Source organism: Alosa alosa, chromosome 2 (assembly GCF_017589495.1).
Source record: "Alosa alosa isolate M-15738 ecotype Scorff River chromosome 2, AALO_Geno_1.1, whole genome shotgun sequence".
Taxonomy (NCBI): Eukaryota; Metazoa; Chordata; class Actinopteri; order Clupeiformes; family Clupeidae; genus Alosa; species Alosa alosa.
Window position 1 is genome coordinate 5,125,710 of NC_063190.1, and position 26,381 is coordinate 5,152,090.

At 46.9% G+C, this 26,381-nt stretch overlaps 1 protein-coding gene across 1 annotated transcript in view; it reads right to left on the reverse strand.

The window, feature by feature from the left end:
• Nucleotides 1–24,985, reverse strand: part of dchs1b (dachsous cadherin-related 1b) — a 96,355-nt gene extending 71,370 nt beyond the window's left edge. Inside the window, 2 exon segments of the mRNA XM_048235569.1 lie at nt 10,813–12,646; nt 24,434–24,985. Of these exon segments, the coding sequence (XP_048091526.1) occupies nt 10,813–12,621 (1,809 nt within the window). The 5' untranslated portion in view covers nt 12,622–12,646; nt 24,434–24,985.
• Nucleotides 24,986–26,381: the final 1,396 nt, after the last annotated feature.

Consider the following 26,381-nt stretch of genomic DNA (forward strand, 5'->3'; position numbering starts at 1 on the left):
GAAAGAGAGAGAGAGAGAGAGAGAGAGAGCTAGTAAGTTAGTGCCTCTCTATGTCTGTGTGAGATTGCAGAATAATTGATGGTCAGAGCCCTCTTAAATCAATGGTATCTTTTCAGCAGTTTTAATAGCCTACCTAGCCTACTTCCTTCTCATAGGCATAATTGCTAATTCTGCTATAGTGATTGATCAGTGCGACCAGAGTGGGTCAAGCGGTCTTGTCTTCATCTGGTTGCCTACTGTTGCAGGAACACAACCAGTCGCTAGTCCTGTACAGGGTTTCCAGCAGGAATTAGCGCTGCTGCTAGCTAGCACATGGGCCGGCTGAGATCCTAATCAAACACAACCTGCGTTTGATCACCAAGGCGCATGTGTCTGGCCGTTTGAAGAGAGTTCCTTGATAAGAAACCATGCTCATGAGCAACTGTGGGGGGAAAAAGAAGAAGAAGAAGAGGGGGAAAGAAACTCACTTCCTCCTCATCAGCGGCGCGACTGGTGCTTTGCATTAGCCGCGACATCCGCTCGCACACGGGTGGACGCTTAAGCCCGAGAGATCCGTAGTTCCGCAAAGCAATCAGAAAGAGTGAGAGAGAGAGAAAGAGAGAGAGAGAGAGAGACTGAGCTTCCAAGCCACCAGCTGGGCATCTGGGCACCAAACACGGGAGCCGTTAGCCCTGGAGGCCCTGTTTCAGCAGGAGGGGAGCATTGGAACATAAAGACAGCGCCATTAAAACAACATGACGCTGTTATGCTACAGCTAACACTCTATAACTGCTCACAACTAACACAGTGTGGCAGGAGAACAAAGCTAGACAGTTCTGCCAAATTCTTTCCTTAACGTCAAGGCTGCTACTTTGCTGCTACCTAAAAATGCTAACCAAAGCTAACAGTCATTACAATACATACTGTATGAGGCTCCACATACAGTGAGTGCACCAGCAAGAACCAACCACTTTACAACAAATCAGACCCCTCCGCTCGGGTGGCTTATTTACCATTCTGAGGGGGAAAGTTAGCTCGTATGACGAGCTATTAAAAGCCCTTCTAGGTGACTGCACTTAGGAGCGGAGAGTTCAGCAGCGGCAGCAGCGGCATGTAGCTGCCCGCAGACGAGAGGTCTTCAACGAGAGTCAGGACCTTGTAATTCCATCCCTGGGACCATGATGAGAATGCATTAAAACCTTCTTTTTTTTTTTCTTTTTCTTTTTTCTTTTTCTCCTTCTTTTTTTTCACACTCTCTCTCTCTCTCTTTTCCAGCGTGGCAGGCGTCGTGTCTGCCTGACTGACAGCGGTGCTCCGGGCCCAGATGTGCACCACAGCAGCAGCAGCTACTGTAAGTCCTCACTCTGCTTCGCCCAGTACCGGTCAGCGCTTTTGATCACAATGACAGAGACATGAGGCCAACGTGCCATTACAGTTTCTCTCTCTCTCTCTCTCTCTCTCTCTCTCTCTCTCTCTCTCTCTCTCTCTCTCGCTGCTCAGGACAATGAGGTATTTCTGATAACTCCACAGAGGCCCCTTATATAGTGCCGGGGTCTGGAAAAAGGAGTGTGGGGGGGAGAAGGAAAATATTGTGAATGGTGAGCTCAGACGAGTTCCCCTATACCTCGGACGTGCACCATTAATGACTTTGTCAGAGAGGGACACCTGTTACACTCTATAGTGTACCGACTGTATATGAGAGGATGGGAAAGTCTGACTTTTGGTCGGAATATAGGGGGATTGTGTATGCATATGAACTGATGGCATCAGTTTGTTTTGTTTTTTCGCTAAAAAGTTTTCTGCAAAATTTCTTTCAGCAAAAAGTCATTCCTATGCTGATGCACTCTGGAGGGCCAGATGCCATGATGCTATTGATTTAAAAGCCTATCAGGAAAATCAGAGTGAGAAAATGTTTCAAGAAAGCCCTCATTCTCCTCTCTCTCTCTAGCCCGAGTAAGGCTTGCCTCAAAACGTCTGAATCACATAAGGCGAGGCTGTGGTGCCAACTCAAACAAGTTTACCTAAAACTGTCCAAAGCAGCCCATGAATCAACTCAGCATGAGGTTTTGGAAAAACGCAGTAAATCCAGTTTTGTCTCCCCGTCAAGCTCAAACCTCAAACAAATGCACAGTCTCCTAATTGTCAGATAAACAGAGCATACATTCAGCCAACCAAACAACAGTAAATTACGGAGCAATAGCCAGAAAGTCACAGCAGGCTGCTGTGTCCCATTGGGTGAAACCATAAGCCTCAGTGGCAGATAAGTGTCAGTCTGTGTGATGAGTATTTGGCAGATGAAGGGTGGATGTGGGACGGACCACCGTGGAGAGGGGCAGATCCATGAGGGGGGAAGATGATGGACCACCGTGGAGAGGGGCAGATCCATGAGGGGGGCAGATCCATGAGGGGGAAGATGATGGAAGACGTGCTGCGGGTGCCGCTTAGTCTACGGTAATACAAAATGGCTGCTCTATTATGTGTTTTGAGTGGGATTTTATGCACGTGTGTGGGTCTCTGTGTGTGTGTGTGTGTGTGTGTGTGTGTGTGTGTGTGTGTGTGTGTGTGCAGGTGTATGTGTCCCTCTGTGTGTGTGTGGGGGCATGTGTATATGTATATCTGTTGTACCATGCCACTGCAAGCTCAGAGTTTCACAGTTTGTTTCATTAAAGCAACTGCCCATTAGCCAAGGTGGAAAGTCTAGTCAGCGGAGATGCGTTGACAAACCACACAACGTGGTGAGGAGCACGGTCCAACCCACAGTGGCGGGCAGTGTGTGCTGCCATGCATGTTTGAATGGGAGAAAGAGAGAGTGCGGTTCGCTCCATGGCAATCTCTTCATTAAATCAATACGGCGTTTATTATGACTGGCTGTCCGTGTGCTATGCTCGGTAGCTTTATAATTGAATTTCGCACAGCCAGGCTCTTTGATGAAGAGTACTTCGTCACAGATTAAGAGAGCCGCCACTGCTTTCTTTGGAGGCGTCGGAGGAAACTGGACCAACCAGACGTTGGGAGAGACTCTCTCAGCAGACTGTCTCTCTCTCCAGACCCAGTGCAAGGAAAGACATTTACAACAGTGTGCGTAACCTCGCAGGCCTCGCGTCATGGAAGCACTCGGTGCTACTCGAATGGTGAAAGGACGATCTGAAGAGGATATCCGATAGTTGGAACATCCTGACTCACACTAAATGGGCTCTTTTTTTTGTCTGGAGACTGAAATGAACCCACATCACAAAGGCTGCACTAGGAGTGGAGTGTGTGTGGGTATATAGAAGGAAAGGGAACAGCTATTCCCTCTCAACATCACTACCACTTACTTTCGCATGGCCACACAAACCAAAATCCCGACAAACGCTTTGGGAGGACTGGATCGTAGAGGACTTCTGTCGGCCACAAAGCTGCATTGAAAAGTGGTCGGTATCGTTGGGAGGTATCACTGTTCCCAATGATAAATTCCTATACAGAAGCCTTGGAAATACGTGGGTGTTATCCTAACCTTTCATAACCCAGCAAGCTCTACAGAGAGAAAGAGAGAGACCTGGGAAGGGGAGGCAAAGGCAAATAAGAAGGAGGAAGTTTAGTGAATTTAGATTTCAGATCAAGGAGCGTAACGTTCAGGCACTGCATCTTTCATCCTGTCTTTTGAGACGCTTCGAATGCAGAGTGACCTCTGACAAAAACACAATTCAGCCGTTCTCATTAGTCCCAGAGGCCAGACAAAAACAGGGGGAAAGGGAGTGGAAATAAAAAAAGGGTGGAAAAACAAGCGACTTAATTAGCTTTCTCTTGGCCCCCTTTTCCTAATTGGCTCTCTTCTCTCATTCCTAATGAATCTTATTTTTTTATCTCATTTGGCTGCTCTGGCTGGCCTTGAATGCCTGCATTTTCGTAGGTTCACCCAAGTTTTTCTAGGATATGAGGTCTTTTATCTGTGCGAAGGAGGCTGGCCTTTGGACAGGAGGCGATAAAACGGAGCGTAAAGAAAGGCAGTGCAAGTTTTTGGACGTCTCACATAAGACAGAATTCCACAAAGATTATTTGCACGTTGCTTGTTTAAATCTGGATAAAAACTACTCTTGCAGGGCTCATAAAACTAACATTGACCATGGATGCCAACTGAAAGCAGCTCTGTGCAATGTTAGCACTTCTTGCAAACTCCTGCCACTGGAGGAATCCTCCCCATTCTCTGTGTGCAGTGCAGTGCAGGGCAGTGCAGTGCGCACACGCAAAACAATTAGCTGACAGGGATGTCAATCGCTGTTGGACTTCCCTGATTCCTTTGTTTTGATTATTAACACTTGGGGAGAGTTCTGGAGACGTTTTTCTTCAGAGCATCTTTTTTGATGACATTTGCCAGAGTGACCAGACAGCAAGCTTAGGTATAAATGTAAACAGTGTGTCTTGCATCAGCTTTAACATCACGGTTGTCATATGCATCGTCTCAATTGTTTCAACACTGGTGTTCTTGTTAGACAAATGAACAAGTCTTAAGCATGACCAAACCAATTGAACCTTTTGTTTGTAGACAGAAGAAAGTATAAGCCTTCGGGTAATGGTGTAAGGTTTTTGGCTCATGCTAACGTAGACATTTTGATTTAAGAGATAGAGGCAAGAGCTTGAGGAGCAGCTGGAATAGCAAACAGTGTCTTGTCCAACATTACGCTGTTGAAGCTCACCAGTAAAGGACACTTGGAGTGCACCACGGCAGAATTGCTTTCTTTAGACCGGAGAAACTAAGAAGTTTGACTGAGGAGATGGGAAAACCATGCATCAATTGTGTCATATCGTCTCAGTGTCTGATGTGAAATGAACATAAACATTGACTATGAACTAGCCACGACCTCCTAAAAATAAATAAATGGCATGCAAAACGGAGCGAGACACAACAATGGAAAAATTACGCTGTCCAGATATTTGAGTCAGGAAGTGTCCGAGAGCAGATAAATGAAACTAGGGAAAGCACAAAATCTAACCTCGCTGATTTTGATTTTTTATTGGGGCTTATCCATGTGTGTGTCTGTGTATGTGTCTGAGCCTGTGGGTGTGGGTGTGCACATACACACTTGTGTGTGAAAACACTCTCCCTTGCGTGTTTTCACTTTGTGTACGTTTATTAGTTTGCGTTGGTACCAGACATATCAAAAGCACTGCAGTGAGGCAGCTGCTTTTTAAAAGATGGGGCCCAGTAGAAACAAGAAAACACTTGTCCTCTAGAGAATTGCCAAAATCCTCACTGCATCGAGCCGCTCATACGACACAGATGTAAGGGCTGGCCACCTGCTGTGGGAAAGCCGTGCTTAAGCGTCCCCCGTTTATCTCTGTTTCTTTAAGATCGCACCAAGAGAATCCGACACTCTGGGAAAGTTCTAAGAGTCCCGGGGCCCAGGAATCGCCCAAAAAACTTGATCACCCCAACACAGACCGAAACACCTGCCATCCCACAGGAATCCGAGTCCCAACACTTTGGACCGAGAAGAGAGAGAGAGAGAGAGAGAGAGAGAGAGAGAGAGAGAAACATCCGGAGTTATTGAGCAAAATGACACTAGGGAATGGCGAGGACGTCCATCCTTACGTTGCTCACTGCATCATGAAATTAGATTAGTAATGCCTGGGGGGCCAGTGTGTTGCACCGGACCACCCGTCGTCCGACCGACAGGGTCACTCAGTCAGCGTGTGCTCTCACCTCCTCCTCAGTGCTCCATGTTTCTCTGGGAGACAAGGCCACAGTACAGCTAAGGAGGAACCGCAATGGTACTGTGACCAGTAGGGAGGGTGAGGTCCTGGTTCGAAGCTGCACTCCTGACTTCATGTTGAAGGAAGAGAAAATATAACACTGTAGCCTTAACTGCTCCCAGTGACCTGGCTTGTGTCTGTTACTGTATGTGCAGAATTTACAGAAGGTCAAGTATTCACTACAAAATCATTTGTGGACTTGAAGTAATAAAGAAGAATTAGGTTCAACAAGAGCTGATGGACAAGGTTCAAGCCACAAGAAGCACTTGCTGGTATTCAGTTTTCCTTCTCTCTCTCTCTCTCTCTCTCTCTCTCTCTCTCTCTCTCTCTCTGTCTATCTCTCTTTTCTTTGGTGGCGGTACAAAATGTCACTGTCTCCACACAATGAGCTATCAGCATGAGCGTAGGAGTGTGGTATCACCACCAGGAAATGCCCAGTCTGCCAGACAGCATCTGTGTCTGCTCTGCGCGTCCTAATCCACCCACCCAGCAGTGCTTTGTCTGATACACAGATTTACACCTCCACCCCACAAATCACACTCCACTTCCTTGCAAAATGGCTCACACTGTAGTGGGAGTGCTGTCAATTAATATGTGACTGATAACTATTGATTACTGCAGTGCGGCAAGACTGCACAGAGTAGATGAAACAAAGGAAGCTGTTAAAGCAGTGGACAAAAAGGGAGGACAGTGAGGAGAGGAGACAAAGAGAGAGAGCAAATGAGAGAAAGGCAGCAAAAGGAAGGATATGACAAAAAAGTGAGAAAATGAAAGCGCTCCAAGACATAAATCGGTGAGGGGAAATTGAATAAAATGACGGAAGAGAGGAGGGAGAGAAAGTAGAGAGGACTGTGAGGAAACCGCACGCACCATATGGTAGTGAGCATTGTGTTTAATGAGGCATACTGCCACCCCTCTATCCACAAGCCCCAGCTATCTGTCCATCTTTTACATGTTTGGGTTGGGAGTAATCAAAGAAAGCATGAGCTCAAAGCTCTCTTTCTGAAGTATTTGCTTAATGTGACAAGTCAGTGGAGATGTTTTTAATGTCGTAATGGGAACAGTATTGCAATGTATGTGTGAGTGCGTTTGTTAAAGAGAGAGAGAGAAAGAGAGAGAGAGAGAGAAGACCGTGACAGCAAGAGTGAGAGAGAGAGAAAGTCAGATGGGACAAGCTTTGCTGTTACAGTTGGATATTTTAACAGCATTACCAGGTCTCCTTTGTGGAGTGAAATAGTTAGTCAAACACAAACACGATGAAAACAGCACTCCTAAAAATGTACACCTAAGACCGGGAACATGTAACTATGTAAATATGTCGGCAGAAAAAAGGGTTGAATGAAAGAAACCACCAATCCTATTTCTCCACCACCTGCATCCTCTAGTGTGTTTCGCCTCATAAGTCTCAGAGACGTGTGTAGGTACCCACCGTCTGGCCCGTGTTTCCGCTGGGAATATTTTCGGTGTGACCCCCACTAGGAACACAGGGCTTGTGTTACAGGAAGCTGTCCCCAGGTAGCTTCCTCCTTTTACCGAGGCTCCAGATGTTTGTCAAATGCGGGCCTGTATTAAACGTGATTAGTTTCTCCGCGTGGACTCAGGGAAAATATTACTTTGCGCTGCGTGGTGGCTGATTGCTTCGACAGGTGGAGACATGGAGATATTTGCTGTGGGTTCTGCGGGCGGCCCCCGGCTAACTTCACCTGCCGGCGGGGGGACCACATGTCGACAGAGAAGTGGGGGGGCAGGGGGGCTCGCTCAAGTGCCACTGAAGCCATAAAGGAAACAGTTAAGACATGACCCCAAGAATGTGCTTATCCAAACCTCACCAGCCCTGACCATCACACACACACACTCATACACACATGCATACTTGTCTCGCGCACAAGGACATTTGCAAGTGCAAGACTGAGTGATTTGTTTTCAAGAACTCTAATACTTTGTTCAATTTGACATAATGCTGCCAAGGCACGCTACCAGTGCGGGGAAAAAAAATATTTTTTGGCACACGGTGAAGCTGACGGATACAACAGGTTTGGGTTCTCAATGTAAATGCAATTAGAATAGACCCAGACGGGGGAAGGCTCACTGCTGCCCTGGTCCTGTCCATCTCTGTGGCCCCTGCTTGTCTTACACGGAGGCGTGGGGGCGTTTTCATTAGCCCGAGGAGAGTGGAGCAGGGAAAAACAACGGTCATCGGGGGAAAAGTCATCATCTCTTACAGTGAGTGACATTTAATCAAGGAAGGACTGGGCGACGGGGGACAGGAGGGGTCAAGGGTGCAGGAGGAGACGTGACCCCACAGACAGACGTAAGACAGCCTATACGAACATAATTGTCTATTGTCTATGTGTGTGTGTTTCTCTGTGAATTGTCTGTGTGAGTGTGTTTGTGTGGGTGTGTGTGTGTGTGTGTGTGTGTGTCTGTCAGCACGCATGTGTCTCTCAGGCGCAGGGGTCATGCTGGCCTCCCCTTCACATACTGACAAGACCTCAGCGAAGGTGGTCAGGCTTCCCAGCATCCACTGGGGCAGAGGCAGGAGGAAGCCAGGAAGGCTGCGGTCACTTCGGACCCCCGTGAGATCCCACTCGGAGGGGAAACGCAAAGGAAACCGACGAATAAATAGCGGCCAGTCCTTCTCTCTCTGTTATGTAAATAACGCACTGCGCTCAAGTAGATAAGCTCCTTCCAAGAGACGGGCAGCAGGAGAAAATGAATGAAGTGGCGCTCAGGAAAAAGGCAGACGCTAGACAATGAAAAAAACAAAACAAAACAAGGGAAAAAAACACAATTCACTACATCCGTAGTGCAATCAGTGCTTGATATTCAGGGCAGGGTAAATAGCATCTGCCTCTCTGTCTCTCGCTCCCACAGTCCAGAGTCGGAGAGCGAAGGAAGCTGAGGAGACGTGAACGAGTGGACAAATCAACATTCACGACGTAAATGTCTGACCCGTCTGTGGTCCGTTTATTCAGCAGACCACCACCCCCAAGCCCCCTGACCCCTTAACACACACATACACACGCACACATGCACACACACACCCATACACTCACACATACACACACACACACACACACACACACACATGCACACACATAGACACACTCACAAGCACGCACACACACAGTATTTTCATTTGCCCTTCCATTGAGCGATTGAATACTGAGTCATAACCATAGTCCCCCTCCACTAAAACTTGAATATGACATCACATCTGAGTGTGTGTTGATACTGTTCTGAGTCTCCTTCATGATTGATTTCACATAATGATAAAGCCAGTGAATTGAAATGCACAGAACAGATGCAGTCATAAAACTGCTACACAAATACACAATCACAAACACACCATACCTCCAAACCCGACGGTCCTGTTGTTCTTTCTGTGTTTTGCTCAGTCTTGTGTTGTATGAGAAAATAGCGGGTTCTGCTGATGTCACTGTGATGGCGTTTAGAGTATGATAAATAAAAAATGTGGGAAATATGAGAGGACGTGGTTTCTCATGAAATGAAGAGGGCAGACGTGAGCTTAGTGTCCGGCCTTACCCCAGCAGCTCTGGGCTGGCTGGTCTGTGATGGACATACCACCTGTGTTCTATTCAGAGTGTCAGACCAAAGGGACCATGCACATCACAGACATCATAGTCACGTGAATCTGGAATGACCACAATGACCAAAATGAACTACGCACACCATCTTTGTAACTGTTCGGAAAACAGACTTGCGTTTGGCTATTTTTGGTGAGATGGAATGAGGTCTGTTAACTGCACAAAGAGACCTAATGAATCTTAATTCATGCATATTCATGCATAACAAAAGAAAACATAAAAAGCAAAAGTTGCTGTGATTATGACTCAACATTCCTCTCTGTACAGCATATTTTCCTGATGATTTGATCTCTCTGTTTTATACCTGCCAGAGATTTTTCCAGGGCTCAGACCGAGGCCCTCCAGATGAGCCTTCGCTGCTTCAACACTTCCTCGAAGATTGCCAGAGCTGAGATGTAACAAGGCTGTCAAAGTTTCCTGTCCCTATAAATTCACTCCCTGTTTTCCTTTGGGCACTCCTGTGTCAATCCCTCTCTCTCTCTCTCTCTCTCTCTCTCTCCTTCAACCTTCTTCCTTCTTATACCATAACATTGCACTCAGTTCTTTGCTTTCTCTTGGAAGGCTCTTGTGTGCCAAATTCTTCAGAGTGCTCACCAACCACACTCTCCAAATAGAGTCTAAATGAACCTGCAACAATGTGGAATTCCTGTGTTTATCTAAACTATTTGAGCTCAGGGGTGTTTTTAGCCGAGATGCCTCTGTCAAGACTGTTTCTTGCCATGGCACTTTGATGTCTGGGACTGACAGTTTCGCCTTTTTTTTTTTTTCAAAAGTAGAAAAGCAGACTTTGTGTTCCCTACTGCATAGAGAGGCAGCCATCTCAGAAAACTGATGAAATAGCTGGCACAACCGGGGCTTTCTTCTAAAAATAATACGAGGGGAATTCTTTCATGATGCAACTATTAAATAGTCTTTTCAGAAAGGCTGTTATATTCATCAAAATGCTCTAAGCATTTGCATGCTCATTTGTGTGTGTGTGTGTGTGTGTGTGTGTGGGGGTTGGGGGGGTAATTATGAAATATTATGAAATAGGGGAAAATGATTTCACCACATCACATGTTGGGACCATGCAGACAGGACTGAGTGAATCTCTTTGAAGAGAGTGGAAGTGAACTTTCTAACACCTCTAAATCCCATCTGATTAGCACAGGGGTGAGATTCTGCTGCTGCAGTAACAGCCCTACACACTCACTCCACCCACCCCTTTTTAGGTCTAGAATATGTCTGCATATGCCGGGCATGCTAAAAATATGCCAAGGGCAACTTCTTAAAATGCTCGTCATGCATGCTTTCTCCATTTCTTATTTAGTATTAAACCACTAAGCCATACGGATTGTGCCGTCAGAGAAAAAAGCTCAGCAGCAGTGAGGAGGAGTGGAAATGAGAGAGTTGTTGTTAAGACTTCACTCATAAAAAGATAAGACCTTTTCAAACTGACAGGCAGTGAGAGAGAGAGAGAGAGAGAAAAACATGCTGAGGGCTAAATTCGTACCTCGAGGAAGCAGGTCCCAGATGCGGTGTTCTCCTTGATGGACACGTTGTAGTGGGCGCTGCTGAACACCGGCGCGTTGTCGTTTATATCCTGCAAGTTGATCTCGACCACGGCCGTGGAGGAGAGGGGCGGTCGGCCGCTGTCTGTGGCCACCACCGTCACCCGGGGCCTGGGGTCACTCTCGTAATCCAGCTGGAGTGCCGTGGTGATGATGCCCGTCACCGGGTCGATGGTGAACCAGTTGGAGTGGGCGCCAGCGTCGGGCAGGAGGCTGTAGCGCACCTCGCCGTTGGGGCCCGTGTCCTTGTCACGGGCGGTCACCTGCAGGACGAAGCTGCCCGGGTAGACCACCTCCGGTATGGTCTGCTTGTAGGCCTGCTGGTCAAAGAGTGGCGGGTTGTCGTTGATGTCCATCACTTGGATGGTGAAGGACGACTCGGCCCGCAGTGGAGGGGTACCTGCATCAGTGGCCAGAACTCGGAGCTCGTAAGAGTCCCTCTCCTCGCGGTCCAGCACTTGGTCCACATAGATTAGGTAAATAATACTGTCCTTTGTCGTGAGGGCGAACTTGCCGTCCCCACCCTCCAGGGAGACGTTGACGTTGGAGTACTCTCCGTAGTCGGGGTCAGAGACGGAGATTCGGGCGACGTACTGGCCCGGCTGGGCGCCTTCCGAAATGCGGGGGGAGCCGTCCTCACTGAGGAAGATGATGGTCATGGTGGGCTGGTTGTCATTGTAGTCGCGAACATGGATGGTGACGAAGGCGTTGGTGATCTCGGGGTGGCTGGCGTTGTCCCGGGCCTGCACCACCAGCTCGTGCACCTTGCGCACCTCGTAGTCCAGTGGCTTGTTGAGGGTGATGACCCCGGAGCGAGGGTCGATGACGAAGTAGCGGTCCGGGTCGCTCTGGCGGCGGTTGATTTCGTAGAGCACGAGCCCGTTGTCGCCCTCGTCGGCGTCCGAGGCGAAGACCTGCAGGATGTTGCTGCCTTGCGGGAGGCTCTCAGAGATGATGGCGTGGTAGCGGCTTTGGTTGAACACGGGCGCGTGATCGTTGACGTCCTGCACCAGCACGTCCAACGTCATCTGACCCGTCCTCTTTGGATTGCCTCCGTCGAACGCCTCGAGGAGGAGAGAGTACGACGAACGTTTCTCCCTGTCCAGGACGCCGTTGACCACCAGGTCCAGGTAGAGGACCATGTTGGCGGCTCTCTTGGTTTCCAGGCGGAACACCTGGCCCACGTTGCCGTCTTTGATCACGTAGCCCTGGGTGGTCAGTTGGTCTTTGTCTGCGTCGCTTGCTGGGTCAAGAGAGAAGCGGGTCCCCACCGCTGTGTGCTCTGGGATCTTCAGCGAGGCCTTGGCCCTGGGGAACGCGGGCGAGTGATCGTTGATGTCGTTGACCGTGATGGACACCTGTACGGTGACGCCCGTCATGGTGACCGCCGTGAAGCTGTACTGGTCGCGCTCCTCGCGGTCGAGCCGCCGCGCCGTCTTGATGATGCCCGTGGTCTCGTCGATGAGCAGGTCGTTGCCCACGCCCTTGTCGTCGTGGTCAGAGATGAAGTAGAGCGACGCCGTGACGCCCGGCGGCAGGCCTGCGCTGATGTCGCCCACAATCGTCCCCGCCGGCTGCTCCTCGTCCAGCCTCAGCTCCAGTGTCCCCTCCTGGTTGCCCAGGGCAACAGAGGAGAGCAAGCCAATCACCTCCAGGCCCACGTAGAGCAGCAACAGCACCGCCTGTTTCCCCGTCCCACGCCTCTCAAACTGACCAAAACTGACCGCCTCTGATCCTCTGGATATCGTCATTGTGGCCAATGTTTTTCACACCTGTCTGAAAGAAAAGGAAGCAGAGAAAAAGAAGAGGGAGAAAAAAACGAATATTACGATGTGCAATGGTGTTAACAGGGCACACACACTCCCATGCCTGCATTCCTGGTACACAGCACAGGTATACGCATAAAACACTTCCAGCCACTCATGAGCCATACACAAACAGCTGCTATGCCTGAGAAATATCTGTTATGGCTCATAGAGCGGCGTTTGCTTTAGAGCGAGGGGAGCTTTCCCTCGGTTAGAACTGCAAAGACCCCTATAAGCCAGCGCCCCATGTTGTGCAGGCTTCTAGCTGTGCGGCCTTTTGAAAACATAACACACTCCTCACGCATCCATCCCATTCCCATGGCCAGCTTTCTTGTAGCTAATCTGCTAAGTCTGCTTGAGAGGAAAACTCATCCCCGCGCCCACAGTAAAAGACTAGGCCTCAGCCTGTCTAATGTGTTTTATGTGCTTGATAGGTTGGAAATCATTTATGTTAGTCATCTCTCCTATAAATCATGCACAACGTGGAGTGAAGGAAATGTACCCTAGTTTATCACTTAAGATTAAAAGTCCTTGTCACTGCCAAATACCACAACTAAGGGGAAAGAAGTAACATGAGCATTTCCTACTTGACTATAATCACAGTCTACGTACATTACGTGCATTTTCTGAATCATTTCTATGATTTATCACTTCAGTTATCAAAGAAAGTGTAGACTAAATAACTGCTGCCCATAAGATATTACTGTGCCTGATTATTTCCAGTAATTAACACTACTGGGGGAAAAGAGCAGTAGTTAAAGGGGAGGGGACTCGGTGTGATTCAGAGAGGTGCGGTGGGTTTACATAGTGTTTAGCCAGCTGGGTGCTCTTTGAAAGGGCTATGAAACATGGCACAGCGGTAATGGCCTCTGACGGACTGGCCATCAGAATAGACCTGAAACTCTACAACGAGAGTTCCAGAAATGGGGTGTTAAATTCAGGAATGTCATACAGCTATGCTTATGGGGAGAGGGAGAGAGAGAGAGAGAGAGAGAGAGAGAGAGAGACCTGCATGGAGGAGAGTGTAAGAATAGATTTGAAAAAAAAATCTGTTACACCAACCTAAAAAAAAAACGACAAAGCCACAGAGGAGAGTTTTCCTGAGCACAGCAGAACAACACGGAAAGCGAACAGCATTACATGGTCACCAAGGTTTCGAGGCAAAATAGAACAGATATGTGATGATAGAACAAAAAAAACCTGAAAAAAGACATGAGAAAGAATGAGGGTAAGTTTCCTACTGTTCAAAGCTCCATGGCCAAGACAACGTTTTGGAGCACATGCTTGGAGATCTCTCCTCCTGTCACATAAATGAATACAGTGCTCTCTACAAGTTAGGCCAATGCAGATGGCCAGACAGAGAGTGAGAGCGAAAGAGAGAGAAAGTGAAAAAGAGAGAGAGACTTCATACTCCACTAAAGAACAGCACTTCAGAGATCAGACAATTGTACTACTTTGGCGCAGACTCCCACACGTCCTATGTGGTTTTTTACACAGCGTGGAAGAAAAACTGATGGTCAACTTAAGTACCCTTATCCAAACCTCAGTCTACAATACTGGCAAAGTAGACACCGAGCGGTCACACTGCACATTATTAATTATTGGATTATGGCTGTAATTTGTCCTTGTCATTTTTTTTTTGATCTGGCCAAAGGGGGACTTCTCCAGCGAGAGACAATAAATTAAAATGTTCAACGTCGGCGCTTTCCCAAATTTTAACAGGACGTAGACAAGGCAAGACAACTGTTGCCAGGTCTTTGTGAAATATTACAAATGGCTGTTACTGTTTCCTCCCTCTAGTGGTTTAGTGGAGACGCACAGTCCAAGACGTGACAGTTTTACATTTTTAACCAGTTTCAAAATAAATCTTCTTCACGACTCAGCTGAGTGTATAATTACAAACGCATCAACAGATGTGTGTACACAAGAGTCCATCTCTATATGCATGTATGCCGTTAAAAGTTATATTGCATGTTGGGAAAATGTGGTGTACTGTAGTATGTGAGTGTGGGGGTGGATGTGTTTGTGTGTCGTTGTGTTTGCTTGTTCTGATGGATGCCTGTGGTGTGGGTCTGTGTGGTTTGTGTGTGTGTGTGTGTGTGTGTGTGTGTGTGTGTGTGTGTGTGTGTGTGTGTGTGTGTGTGACTCCATTGCATGTTTGCGACGCCTTGTGAGAAGGTGTGCCATGTGTGTTGGACTCGTAAGAGAACGCGCCCCCGTGCTTCACTGTACAGGAGCAGGCCACCAAAAAAGGGTTGACATCATGTGACCGACCACATGTACACAGAGGACCTGCGGGCTCCGAGAAGTCTAACCCTCACTTAGCGTGGCTCGACACCCCTCTAATCTGGCCCTGCCTCCCTCTGCCTTAAACACATGTGACCCGAGAGATGTAATCTTAGTCTGTCATGGCAATAAGTGCACACAAACATGCCTTTTCACGTGCAAAAACGACAGAAACTGCACCGCTTTCAGTGCCCCCAGCAAGTCTGTCTCTCGGACACTTTGCAATGGTGTCATAATCACATTTGCAACACTGCATTCTGTATACCTAGGAATCACGTCAATGATTCATGATTCCCTCGTCGTTACAACTCTACGTGACCTCTAGACAAAGACGAGGCTTTAATACTCGATATGTCAAACGGGCTACAGTGGAACCCCAAAGGGTTTGGTGGACATGGTTTGAGAAAACCATGACAAGAAGCATGGATTTACTTGTTGCTTACACAAGGCTGTCTTAGGGTGTGTGTGTGTGGGGGATATTTTTGCAGAAAATATCTTTGCTTGGTCAGAGAGAACAGCAACCCCCAGTGGGTCCACACAGAAGGCAGTGTGGCGTCCACAAGGCTAATGGATGTAGCAGATACAGTTGGGCACGCCATGGACAGCCCACAGCCAAGTTAAACACGGCCAGAAGCCACACAGCGCCATGCCACAGCACCAGCCTGTAGATCTGAGCTCTTAACAATGATTCTTATTCTTATATTTGACGCCTTATTAAAATATATGATGGCGCATAGAGAGGGGGCCCTCAATCCAACTGTCCCTCAATCCGACTGAGTAAATACAGTCTAGACTGTGTGATTGACGGGGAGACGGGATTGGGGTGGCAGAGAGGGAGTGGGGGGAGGGGGGTGGTCAGCTTTTCCATCAATTTTCAAACTCTGCAGCATTCACCAAACAGTGTCCTAACACGATGATCTATGAAAGATACTGACTTTCACGATGCTGGAAAAACCTTCGGACACCCCATACTGGGACCCTTAATTCTAATTCACACTTCCCCTTCAGCCCCCAAAAAGGCCCCACAATCACAAAAAGCATTCAAAAATCCCCCAAAAATTTTGACCCAAAAAGAAAACCCAGCTAGCCCCAAAGACACACTGTTGCTAGGCAAAGGTGGACAGGCTTTCAACAGTGAATGTGGGCCACCGAAGTGCCGAATGAAACCCCACTCGCTTTTCACCGCCCTAAGAGCACTGCGGCCCTCCGCCATCGGGCCCCGTGCTCTGAATATAGCCATACAGCTGTCATCGCGGGAATTAAAGTCGGTTAAGCAGGAGGTGAAGGTGACAGACGAGTCTGACTGACGGCTTTTATAGAGAAGGGAGGCCTGTGCCATTTTACACACATATTGCCCCACCAAAGGAGAGCACCCCACCACACACACACACACACACACACACACACACACACACACACACACCTTCCCCCCAGAGTGTCTGCTCCGCCCAGGATCTACTGAAAAATATATGGCCATGGCGACATAACAAAATCAATATTAATGTAAGAGAGGGCACTCACAGGCCACTGGCACAGTGTTGTTGCATGACCTTAATACTACATGGCCTTGGACCATTCCCACAGTCTTGGACAGGACCGCTAGGTGGGAACGTCTAAGGACCAACATGCTGTTGTAGTATAGATTCCACAGGATGAATGTGTTTGTTCTGATATCAGCCATCATTGTTTTTGTAGCACAACTAAGCCACATTGTTTATTGCATGCTTTGAACTACTAAAATGCCACTGGATCATAAGGCCGTCGGAAGGGTCTGACGCCAGTGATGGGGTACAATCATCAACCCGCCAATCAAGATCACGTCTGTTAATACAGAAGTGATACAATCTACACGTTTTTCCCTTTTTAACATAAAAACTGCATCAGTGGGGCTATAAAACAACACATCATGTTTTCTGTGTATTTAAACCCTCTGTGCGCCCTAAACAAAACAGCTCCGTAAAACATTTTAAAACTTTTAACAGCGTAACTGTACTCCACACTTGATGACTCCGATCATGCCGGGGCATGCCAGGCACACATATTGGCCAGCTCCAGGGCATTACTAACCCTGGCCATTCGGTCTCCAGTAATCAGAAACCGAGGGCTAACCAGAGGTCCTTACTGCCTCACTGCTCCCTCACTGCCACAGTTTCTATCAGACCTGGATGTGTGTATGCCAAGTTTTGATTCAGTCATACAAATCCACACATGACGTAATCGCCAGGGAGCATGTGACACTCTCCCGGGTTTCTCCCGCCACACCTCCAGCCATGTAAGGCCTTTTCTGTTCACCGAATCTCCTAGAGGCCTGTTTAATGGGATACGAGGTTTCCTGGAGAAAACAGTGTAACTGTAGAAACAGGGGGATTCGAGATCACTGTAAAAGACAAGGAACGAGGGGGGAGAGAAGAAGAATGGAGGAGAAAGGAGGGGAAAAAACCTCTCGCTAGCATCCAACTTCCCCCAGTAGGGCTGGAGGCCGGTCCAGAGAAAACAAACTGGGGGTTCAGGCAGTGACCCCACAACTCCAGGTGACACACCACACATGCCAAGGCCTGGCTTGAGAGAATGGTCATGCTGTTCACGAAGGCTTGCCCAACACTTGCCTGAATTCCCTGTGAAACCACTGCAGTGCTTATTCAGAAACCTCAATCACCAGTGCATGTAATATAGCTCAGGTATAAATGTCAGGTATAAAGACGACATATTTATATTCTGCTCTCGGCTAAATCCTTATATCTGGCCCCGTGTTTAACTGCGCTTGAGGGCATATGCGAGTGGAACTGCAACAAACCGCAGAGAACATTTTGGGGGTTTGATGGAAAGAAGCTATACTGGAGACTTAATGAACTAGGACCTCAAGTCTGTTGCCCACCGAAGTCCATCTGTCTGTCAAACCTGTGCTTTTTTTGGAAGTTTGTCAAAAAATTCAAATGTAAAATTCGATGTAATTTGTCCTCAGATTTAGTTATGGAACTATTTCAGTTCACTGCAGGTTAAGGAACAATATCTATAAATTCATATTCATAAGAAAAGAATGTAATAAGTTTCATGTTGTCAAAACATGTTAATTATATGTTGTTTGTTGACTGTTCAGCTATGGCTATGATGTTAGTTCAATATCTTTATACTTCAAAAGTTGTTAATGTGTACCACAACTAATGGTATGATTTATCCCTATGCATGTCAAATCAATAGTCTACAAATGTTTTCTGACAAGGGTTATGAATTATAATTGTCAAATATAATAACATCTCTTTCATTCAAATTAAGGCCATTTTGATTGCTTTCCTCTTTGACTTATTGATCTACAGCGTGGCCTAAAATAGGCACAGCAGTACTGCGCAACAGAATAGACGAGCAGGCGTATCCAACAGTTTATTGTGTTTGTGGAAAAACATGCCCATAAAGTACAGAGACACAGGCACAAGTACAAGTACGCCTCCCCAGTAGAATTTATGGAAGACAATGCTCCGATCCCATGAGGAACTCTGTCCAGTCAGAGCCATTTTGACCACAAGAGTGGTTGGAACCAGAAGAGGGAGATAGCCCGCATGAGAGGAAAACCAGAAACACCTCCTTCAGTTACTCAGCAACCCAGCACCCCCACTGCCGAGTGCCAACGCTTCCAGGAGGTCAACAGCTGAGTGCAGAATCATCCTTCGTGTGGGCCTCTTCGGAATACTACTTCCCAAATAGGAAGCCATTTTCATGACACAGACAAAAAACAAATGCCCATTTCGCGAGAGGACCAAGGGATCGATCTGTGGTTCCACTTTTATTTATTTTTTCCTGTAATTTCAGCGGACGACATCCATTTCTCTGCCTGTTTCCTCAAGGGGAGTGTTGAAGCTTCAAGTGGTCAGCATCTCAAACACACACACACACTCTCTCTCTCTCACACACACACACACACACTCAATTTCCAGATGGTGCCGTTGATCCAAAATCACTTAGCGGGCAGGTATCGCGTAACACCACTGCAGTATCATATGCTTTATTAATTCACCAGGAGAGGAGCAGGGCCAGAGACTAAACATGGCACACTTAGCCAAAACAGGACCAGGGGGAAACCGCTCGCATCTTCCTCTGCAACCTGATCGCCACTCCCGTTCCCGCCTTTCCACTGCTGCCCAAACACACACACACACACACACACACAAACTCACAAACTCACACACACACACACAAACTCACAAACTCACACATACACACCCATGCGGCAAGAAAACTGAGAGAGAGACACGCTGTTATATTATGGTGACACAAGCGACATGGCCATTGATCCGAGCGCTTTGCTGATCCTATAAGTGAGCCGCAAGGTGTAAATCCAATAAGTTAATCGTATTATGACAAAACAGATGTTCGCCGTTGGTTGGAGATGCTCGTTTGGCCTCTCTTGCTGATGGGAGTGGGATCTCAGCCCTACCGCTCAATCTGAGACTAGCAGTGGGACACGTGATGGATTGGATGACTTGGAGGGGGAAAAAATAAACTTGTGGTTTTAAAACGGTGATAAGAGCCAGCTCCCAGACAACTGAGCAAAATGTTCTCTCACTCTCTCTCCATCATGCTCAGCGCCTCCTCCTCCTCTCTCTCTGTCTCTTTCTCACTCTCTCACTTTCTCTCGCTCTCTTCAGGAGGAAGACTAGAGGAAATATGACAAACTAACAGGCCACACATACTGAATTATTCAGACACAGGGATTCTTTGCTTATTGAGCATGGCAGCTATCGTACAAACTAACAGCGGCGTGTAAACCTATCTAGCCTCAGTGGAGTGCTGGCTGGTGCTTCAGTAACAGCCGGCCTGGGACCTTGCTCACCACCCCGAGAACGTGTCAGACGAGAGGGAGGGTCTCTGTGCGATTCTGAATGGCACCACAGCAAATTGAGATGATCAATCTGCCTGTGGCTTCTCAGAAAGGTCAGCGAGACACAGCACAGCAACATGACCATTGCCACTCCACAGGATAAGTCCAGCGGCGCCGTCCAGCAACCAGCTGAGCGGCTGCCACCGAGTCCAGATGACACCACTGACCTGCTGTTGGGTCACATCACTCATGTTTGTGGTTTCACTTCATGCAACATGCTCTGAGATCTGTTGCATAAAGTTGGACTGTTGGCCACCTCTGTGGCACGCAAGCATCACATTTCTGAGAAAGCCAAGGCCTCTTTGAGTTCATGTAAGCTAAGCTTATTGACTCAGTTTCAATGTTCTAAATGCACATTTGTCTCTTTCCAATCTTGCCGTATCAGCAAATCAATCTTTTTCCACGCTGAAGTTGTCCAGCAAGCTAAAAAAAAGTCAGGAAATTAATTTCTCTCAGATTGCAATCATTGACTGACTCCTCATTAATGGAGAGAGAAGCAATGCACAGGCAGACCAATATTTTAATAAAGGATGATTTGACAGAATAATAGGAGGCTGTGGAAGTCGATAGTGGAAGAATCCAGAATAAATGAATCTGAGGACAATCAATCCTACATTGCAAATGTAACAAGGCTAGACACACTGTTTAATACATGCACACTGAGAATGGTGCATTTCCAGTCAGCTTCACTGACTCAAAGTCAAACATTTCACAACTACACATCTTTTCACAAGTGCATTAGTGTCTTTCACTGAATTCTATGTGATAACCGCACTGATTGTGACCCCATTTGGAACACTGGGGGAGAAACAGCAAAGATTCTAGAGCACCAAGATCTTTGAGTGAAAAACTCCACTGTACTACTGGGCCTGGAGGCTGCTGTGGGTTGACTGGTGGCTGGCGTCTGGCAGCCCTCTGAGCGCACTGCCCAAGTCCCCAGCCACGCTGCCCACCGCCGGCATGTCCAAATGCATCAACCAACAGGAACCACGCCTCGACGACGAGGTTTCACACGGACTTTACCACCGGGCTCTCCCCTTATCTGCCTGCTAGCCTGCATGTTTCCAGCCCATTTGTCAGGGCTGAAGCTTGAGATTGACACTAAATTACAGGCTCCTGTGGGAGAGGGAGGAAGAAAAAAAAACTCCCATGCCAGGCTGGGGGCTGCAGTGGTGCGCTGGGTGTGTTTGGAGAGGCTCAGTCCTGGGAGTGGCCTGTGAGAGAGTGACACAGTACTACTACTGCCTCTTACTATGGTGGATCAACAGTACAAACATACTGAAGGAGGATCAACTTTCCAAAACTGTCACACCGATGGACAGTTTGAAATGGACGTAAGCCTGGGTGACTCCTCGGGTCATTGCTCACAGATGTAAATCACAGGTTTGTGGGTGTCTCCCTCTGACACATACCGCGCTGCGCACACAGCCCCCCCCCCCAAAAAAAAAGTGTCCCGAAAACTGGTTATTTTGTGGTTGGCACCAAACACCAGTTGCAGCTACTGTGCTATGCAGTTACTTTTAGTTTGTGGAGCACTGGAAGCATCAAGTGAAAAAGAGGGAAAATCTAAAAAGTCCAATGCATGTGGTCTCACAACCGCAACCAATGGCTGCAGTCTTTCACCAGCTCGAGGAGACTAATATTTTTGTGGTGTGGAGACTCTGGACCCTTTCGCTTTACCAAATTACACAGAAATTACAGCCTTTCCCTACACAAACACACATGCTCGCTAGAAAAATAAACAAGAACACAGGAGGCTTACATGACATACTGCTACAGTGGTAACAGACAAGCCTTTGGCAAGTGGACAAGAGCAAAATATAAAACCAACTGTAAACAGTCAAGTGAGTGGCATTTCCCCCTGTTGCCTTGTTGCTCTATTACTGTGACTGTAAGGAGGAAAGGCCTTCTGTGGTAGAATCAACAACCCTAAGCAACAAGCATCCTTCTGCTGCCTATCTTCCTGTGCCTCTGATTAGAATGCCAGTGAGCTGACTGCAGCAGCTAACAATAGCGTGTGTTTTATGAACTAATTACAATCCTGCGCAGATATAAAACTGTTGCTGTTACGGGATGCATGCTAAGTACAGAGTGATTACAGCGTTTGGCTGCTATTCTCCACAGCTGAGTTTATGACGAGGGGGAAGAGAGAGATTGGCGGCAACTGAAAAGGCACCACAGTGTGCCCACTGCAGCAGGGGAGGAGTACGGCCTGAATGGCAATGAAAACATTTCCACCGGCTACTTAAGGACAGAGATCAGAGGCACAATCATATTTGTTTTCTCTCCACTTTCTCAGTAGTCATCTGTTATTCATTCTCTCTCTCTCTCTCTCTCTCTCTCTCTCTGTGTGTGTGTGTGTGTGTGTGTGTGTGTGTGTGTGTGTGTGTGTGTGTGTGTCTGTGTGTGTGTGTGTGTCTGTGTGTGTGAGACAGTGTATGTGTGTGTGTGTTGATATACATGGTGGGAATCCCAACCAATGCAGATACATTTGTATACTTTTTTGACTGAGATTGAAAGAAAACTCAACAATCAAGGATGCCTTTAACCCTCTTTGAAGTTCAAACTTCAAAAGTTGCATCTGTGTTTTTACAAGCATAGCTATCACCAGGCATACGGACCCACAAAGGTGACCAATCCAGAGATAACTCATCCACAAAGTGAGTTGGCACCACCCCAAAACTCTGATCCTTTTTGTGCAGGAAACCAATTACAGATTGGCCTACCGACCTAGTTTGCACTTCAATTATGGGCATTCCAGTCACAGAAACACACAACTTCTTCCATATGTCCGTGTTGACTTCCATGACCGTTTTAAATAATTGTATTATTGTTTGTAATAAAACATGGGCTACACTAACCATCTTTTTGTTCTGACATCACAAATTGATGTCACATAAACGCAGTAGGCTATAGGGTATGGAATAAAAGTCCTATGTGGACACAATTCAAAAACTTGATGACAATGCAAGTCATCAAGTGGAATTCCTTGGACACACACACCACTCAGAAGATCTAATTGTAACATGCAACTCCAATAATACCAATACCCCTGGGCCCCCATGTCCTGTGATCAGCTTCCAAGAAGTGACGAATCGTGGCATTAACAGACCACCTCATGCGGGTACACTTTTCTTTTATAGTCCTGTGATCTTAGCGCACATGTGTTCCGCACCCAAACCGCATTGGTGATGGTGATGCCCCTGCGTAAGCGAGGGGTCTCCCTCCCAACCTGTGTGACCAAGGCATCTTCATTAAAACCAAAGGACCGTTAACTTTCCTCCCACACGTAGAGGCTGCATGGCCGGATTAATGGACCCCCACTGTAAACCACTATAAAAGTCCCCCATCTGGGCCAGGGGGGCATACCGACTAAATACACAGCTGTACACAGATGTGCATGCTTAGGATGGTTCAAGGTCCCATATCCCAGATTCACAAGTCAATGTGTTTATAACAACTGCAGGAACTGTTAGAAGCCTTAAAAAGTCAGTTTATCCAGCTACATCTATCCAGCAGAGCTGTTTTCTAAATGTTTCAGAATGCAAACAAATGCAATTACAATTTGCATATGGGCTTTACTTGAATACCTTTCCATTTCAGTAGCTACCGACCATTGGAAAACACGTTAATCTGGCAAGAACTGAAACATATGTTTTGTGTTATAACCAGAGTCGATTTTCAGGCGGGTGCACGCCTCGCCATGAAGTAACCGATCTCATTTCTCTCGTCTGTGAGGTGGGCACAGCCAAACTGAACCCGGGATAATGTGTCACCGAACACGTCTCACTTTACACGGCAAAACGGACTTGGTAAATACATTGCTAACAGAAATGTAGTAATCAAAGGATTTGAGGTACGTTATCGAAAAACAGTCGCTTTGCAAAGTGTCTATTTTCAAATTACTTAGAGAGAGGCTCCTTTCTCGTTAATAGCCCTCAGTGACAAAGACATAGATCCCATTATAAATAGGCGAAGGAAATAGATTTGACATCGACTTCACTTAAGCCATAGGCATACATAAGAATCATGCTCCCTACGTTAGTTTGAAATATTGTATGTATTAAAGCCACTAGCGCTTGATCAATATTTGTGCCATAATTATATAGCTATTTGTTTTAGCTGGTTAAAATAAAACGATATCATATTTGGTACATTTATTTAGTATCAATTTATTGATTTGCTAGCCTACTGGAATAAAAACCTCTCATTGCTATCGCGTCCCTGATCGATACCACACAGATGCGTATGCATCTGCCGGTAAGGTAGGCTACGTCTGAGCTAGAGTAGTCCAATTTCCCATAACCCTACACAAGTTCAAGGAAAAGGACTAGTTCTGTTCTACAAAATATCACAATCTAATGAAATAGAGAGCAATGACAAAATAGAGTAAAGACAAATACGTTTTCTGATTGAATCAATAATCATTCCTTGCAGCGCAGCCTATAGGCTACTGACACAAGCGTTATCGCTCTCCCCATTCAAGATTTTCTTGCTAGCAGAGGGCTCTTGTAGAAGTCATTGTAGGCAGCTCAAACAGAGAGGTGTGTGCAATTGCATATAATGGGTGATGCACTCAATAGAAGCACAGACACTTACATTCATCTGATCCAGCCCTGCTGCTGTGTCGATGCGCTCCCGTTGTTCAAAAAAAAATCTTATTTGAATACAGATGTATTCCCCTCAGTGTCGTGTAGAATTCAAATAGAAAAATCGCTCAAGGAGTGATATGAAGAAATTGCGCTAGATCTACGCGAAATCCATGGTCACAGTGAACATAGAATATTCCTTTATAACAACCACTCTGCAGTCTATTCGTCCAACACTGGACTGTATTCCTTGGCTTTCCCCCGTCAGGTGAGCGAGTGCGCCCAATGTTAAATTGCCTGCTGCCCGGCATAAACTAGCAGCTCTCCAATCCTCTGGAGCGTCCCTTCTCAATGCAGCCTCTACGCTACAGCAGGTACCTCAGCTCGTTTCCCCCCTCCAGCATCCAATTCAGCATTGACTGGACGCTGCTCAGAGGACACCGCACCTCGCCGAGTGAAATCTGACACCAAGATAAGGCCCGTCCTCCTTCTCCGATTTGGATTGCTAATGTATTGGACACGTGGGGAGCTGCACAAAAGGGGGAGCAGAGGAGAGAAGGAAAGGAAAGGGAAGGAAAAAAGGGTTAGGGTTGTTCTTCTTGCAGACTTTGGTGCCACCAAGCTCTGCCTGGGAGTACTGGTTTTCAGACAAAGGAAAAGCTCATTGTGTGCTCCCTTCAAGCGCTCAAATCAAGTATGAATAATGCATAGGCTGATGCTCAATTAATTACTACTGTCACGTCAATTAAATTGAAAAACTGAATAATCAATATGGCAAATGTGCATGGTATGCATGCACTGCATATAGAGCAATTGGTTTGTTACCACAAAAACATAAAACACATTGTGTAATTGTAATGTAATCTTAAAACTTACACACATTATGCCAGCTGTCTATGTGTGAGATGAATGCCATATGGCATGGCATTGGCACTTCTATGTGAGTATCAGTGAACATTATTACGGAGGACTTTTGCTAACAGAAATGCGTTCTTAAAAGCTGAACCTAGAGAGTGCACGCAATGAACCCCTATTATGAAGGTCCTCACTTGATGCATACACTGGCTTCTGAAATCATTACCATTGGCTCTGTGTGTAGAGTAGGGTGCTTAGGGATTGTGTGTGTGTGTGTGTGTGTGTGTGTGTGTGTGAGAGAGAGAGAGAGAGATAGAGTGTGTGTGTGTACGGTGGGGGGTGGGGTGGACGGTATTGCTGACGCAGACCAGTGGAGGACCAGCTCCCTGCACCGCCCCACAGAGCATCAGCAGGACTGCAGGACCATTCATCAATCTGGAGAGTAGGTCAACAATCCACCTGCTCCAGTGGCGGCGCTGAGGGAGAGAAATGGGCAGACTGGAGGACCTGAATGGAATGGGGAGTTCTGGACCGAGGTGCCAAGGTGCCCTGAATGTCAAAATATACATATTAAATTGCAAAAATGTAAATGCACAACACAAGTTTCTTTTGATTGTAGACATAGGCTATCTATTTCCCTTCCCCTAATATCTAGAACCAACTCATTTACAGCACCTTGAGAATACAGATTTTAGAATGCCACATGCTGTTTCTTGAATGGAAGCATTGTACAGTCTTCAACATTTTTTTTTCTAAACAGGAACATTTCATTTTGAGAGGACATTACCACAGCATTTTCAATAGAGATTCTTAACTTGGACCAGATGCTGCTGACACTGTGATGCTCAAATAGGCCTCTCGAGGAAGATACACCATGACAGTGAAAATTTATTCCCAGAGCAACTCCCCAAGTCAGGCCTTGGGAGTGGGACCCATTTGGCTCCTGTGTATGTACAGCAGACGGGAACTGCCTCTGCCATTTCAGGTCTTTTTACCCAGATTTTATTTGGGTGATGCCGTTACTGAATGACCTCCATAACCATCACCTCCTATTTCACCTTCAAATTAAGCAGGTAGACCTACACTCACTCAACGTGACTTTA